At 61.8% G+C, this 3,862-nt stretch overlaps 1 protein-coding gene across 1 annotated transcript; it reads left to right on the top strand.

Annotated features, from left to right (window-relative positions):
- Window positions 1-1,531: 1,531 nt before the first annotated feature.
- On the top strand, window positions 1,532-2,180 carry LOC131812909 (uncharacterized). Its single transcript, XM_059142940.1, is given in 2 exon segments — window positions 1,532-2,095; window positions 2,097-2,180. Coding segments are annotated over 2 exon segments (648 nt in total).
- Window positions 2,181-3,862: the final 1,682 nt, after the last annotated feature.

The following is a 3,862-nucleotide window of genomic DNA, read 5'->3' as shown; positions in this document are numbered from 1 at the left end:
CAGTTCTGCACCTGGGTTGGCTCCCGGGGCTGCTGTAACGCACGGCCACCTCGCCGGTCCTGGGTCGGAGTCCACGGCGGGCCTCCTCACGTGAGCATCGAGGCCTTGGAGGGCCATGTTTATTTGTGGACACGCCGGAGAGCAGCTTCCCCTTGTCTTTTCTGGCTTCTGGCAGCCGCCGGCTCTCCTTGGTCATGACCGCTGCCTCGTCTCCCGAGCCAGCAGTGGCCAGGGGAGCCCTCACGCCGCCTCAGCTGCTGCCTCCGCCCCATTTCAGGACCCCATAGTGGGTAACCCAGGACGATCTCTCTGGGGCCAGCTGACGAGGACCGTGAGGCCCCCTTTGCCGCGAAGCAGGTGCACCAGGCGCCGGGATGAGGGCAGGACGTCTCTGGGGAGGCCCCGTCCCACTACCGCAGTGCCAGTGGTTTGGAGGACCGGCTGCCCGCCGCATCCAGATCCAGGCCCTGCACTTTGACAAGCACCAGGCCCATCGATCGGGGGATATTGTGAATGTCACCTTACAAGGTCCCAGAAGTCCTGGCACTCCGGCCTTGTTTTCTGTCCAAACATCATGAGAAGGCAAAGGCAGGTGGGCTGAGCCTGATCGGGTCTGCAGCCAGAGCTGCAAGGGAGCCTGGAGAGTGCTTCCCAGCCTCCGCTGGGCCGGGGCAGCAGGACGGAGAGGCTGCCGGCCCCAACACTCCAAGGTCACTGCCACATGAGGGGGGTCCCACAGCTGGACGGTCACCGGTGTAAGACTCCAGCCCCATGTCCTGACCTGGAGCCTGGACCTCTGTGCCCCCTCACCAAGCCTGAGATGCCCCATGCCAAAACCTCGGTGGAGGACCCTCGGGGCGGTGGAGGACACTTGGAGCACCTGCCGATTCCCCAAGCCGATTGCCAGGGACCTTCCTTGTTCATCTGTGCGCAGTGAAGAGACCACAATGAAAAAGTCACACCGAATGAAACGAAGCTGTTTCGTGGTGAACGATGACTTTATTGAAAGGGGATTTTGGTGTATTTTAACAGATAAATATGGCAACATGTTGGGAAGGAAGGAGCCTTTCTGGACTGTACATTGTCTGTGGGAGGAAGCAGCTCAGACGTGATGAGACCGTGCTTCTCCGGAGTGCGAGGCCAGGGGGGGACGTTGCTGACCCATCACTGGTAAAGCCTGAGCATGGGGTCAGCGCCTGGAAGGGGCCCCTTGCCTCTTGTGGGACTGTGGGGCAGCATTAGAATATGGCCTTCCTCTGGGTAAGACTCTCTCGGGGGACAGCAGAGAGCCATGGCCCATGACGCAGAACGGAGCTTCCGGTGCTGGAGACGGGGACTCGGAGGAAGGAGGGTGAGAGGGCGAGAGCTTTCGGGGCCTGATGGGACCGGGGGCCTCGCTGCACGCTGCAGCTGGAGGAGGTTAGCGGGAGCCTGGACAGGCTGTGCCATCAGATCTTGCACTGGCAGCAGACGGGGACGCAGCAGCTGGACTGGGAGCAGCAGGGCTTGCAGCAGCTGGACTGGCAGCAGGATGACCCACAGCCTGAAGAGCAGCAACAGGGTTTGCAACAGCTGGACTGGGAGCAGCAGGGTTTGCAACAGCTGGACTGGGAACAGCAAGGTTTGCAGCAGCTGGACTGAGAGCAGCAGGGGACACAGCAGCTGGACTGAGAGCAGCAGGGTTTGCAGCAGCAGGACTGGGAACAGCAGGGTTTGCAGCAGCTGGACTGGCAGCAGGATGACCCACAGCCTGAAGAGCAGCAACAGGGTTTGCAACAGCTGGACTGGGAGCAGCCACAGGAGCCACAGCCCCCCTTGGAGCCCCCACAAGAGCCACAACCCCCCTTGCAACCCCCACAGGAGCCACAGCCGCCCTTGGAGCCCCCGCAGGAGCCACAGCTGGAGCAGGAACAGCCTGGCACACAGCAGCACACGGGCTTGCAGCAGCAGACGGGCACACAGCAGCCGGAGCCGCAGCCCCCGCAGCCGGAGCCACAGCCCCCGCAGCCGGAGCCACAGCCCCCACAGCTGGAGCCACAGCCCCCGGAACAGCCACAGCAGCTCATGGTTCTGGTGGGTTGAGGGTGGAGCAGGTCAGAGAAGCAGGTGCGGAGGACAGTGCTCAGGTGTGGGGCCTTCTGGGCCGGGAGCCCTTTATACACCTGCCCAGGGTCAGCTGAGGTGCTGGACACACGGCCACTTCCTGTTGTCACTGCCTCCCCTGGCCCTTTGTTCCTTGTGTTTCCTCCTCCCCAGAAGCCGGGTGCTCTCACCCGCCGTGGTGGTGTTCTGCTCATTCTGTCCCGTCTTGGGCAGAGGTTTGTTTTTTTGCTCAAGATGCCTGAACATTTTTCCGACGTTGTTTGGCAATGTCCCAGATCACAGGTGCCCCGCAGGGACACCTCTTCCCAGTCGGGCCTGGGTTGCAGCCTCCTCCCCCTCCCTCTGTCCCCGGTGGGACCTCAGATAAGGCCTGGGGGCCGTGTGTGGAGTTCTCCCCAAAGCTGGGGTGTGCTGGGGAGAGCTGGGCTCTGAGCTGCGGCAGCCGTGGAGGACAGCTGGAGAGAGAAGCCCCGGGGCTTGTGGAGAGGAGATGGGCAGGCTGCCTGTGCACCCGGGCAGTGCAGGGGGCCAGTGCTCCTGCATTCTGCGGGAGACCGCATGGCCACGGGCCAGGATCGCTTGCTGGGTGGCTCCCAGTGACCTCAGACTGGCAGGCGGGGGCTGTGGCCCAGGCTGGCCCACCTGAGAAGGGTGAATGCTTAGCAGCAGGCTAACAGAGACCAGTCCTGGACGCGGCGAGCTGCCACGTGCCCGCACTGAAGCTGTCAGTCCCCTACGGATGCCACACCGGGTCGGTGTTGGGGAGGTGAAGGCTTTCTTCTTGTTCCTCGTGCGCCCGGTGGATGGGGCTGCTTCTGGGAGGGGACTCCTGGGTGTGTGTTTGGGGGTTTGGCCAAGAGAATATTCTTTTGGGGGGGGCAGAGAGAGAGTGCAGGGGTGGAGGGTCAGAGGGAGAGGGAGAGAGAGAACCTCAAGCAGGCTCTACGCTCAGCACAGAGCCTGACATGGGCTCTACCTCCTGACCCTGAGATCACGACCCGAGGCAAAGCCAGGAGTCAGATGCTCAACGACCTGAGCCCCCCAGGCTCCCCTCCACAGAAAATCCCTTGGAGAGGTGAGGCCGGTAAACAGCATTTGGGAAGGCGTTCCGTGTGGGGAGGAGCGGTGCCAAGGCTCAGGGAAAGGGCTCGGGGTGTATGTGGGCTGGCGGCACCCACTTTAGGCTCCATAGGTGGGGAGCGGAGACCGTGTGGGTGGGAGCGGGGCAGGTGGGGGTGGTGGTGGGGTCTCTCTAGGTGAACCTCACAATGAGGTCTCCGTTCTGTGCGGAGGGCGGGTCTCCCTCCTTCTGCTCTGCTGAGCTTATCATGGGCCCAGCTGGGGAGGCCGTGGGGGAAGCCTCCCACCTCCGACATATGGAAAAATGGGGAAGAAAGCAAACGGAATAAAACTTTGAGTCGGTGCACCAGGTCCCCCGAGCCCCCGGACTCGTGTGGGGTCTTGGGTTTACATGCAAGAGCCTCTGTCAGGCATCGGCCTCTGGCCAGACCCCGCCCAGTCACCAAGCGCCCCAGCAGAGACCCGGAGACCGTGCCGTGTTCTTCCGTCCCACGAGCAGTTCATGGGCAGAGGAGGCTGTTCCTTGAATGTTTCATAAAGTTGTTCTGAGGTATCCAGGCTTGGTATGGTTTCTGGGCGGCACATGATCTAGAGTGTTAGGATTTTACTTACCGGACTTTTATTTGTTTAATTGGATTTTTTAATAACAGTGTTTATCCTGGGGGATTTGGGGATTCCT

This window comes from Mustela lutreola, chromosome 1, assembly GCF_030435805.1.
Source record: "Mustela lutreola isolate mMusLut2 chromosome 1, mMusLut2.pri, whole genome shotgun sequence".
In the NCBI taxonomy this organism is placed as follows: domain Eukaryota; kingdom Metazoa; phylum Chordata; class Mammalia; order Carnivora; family Mustelidae; genus Mustela; species Mustela lutreola.
Note: the sequence above shows the minus strand (reverse complement) of the source record. Positions and strands in the feature narration are given on the sequence as shown.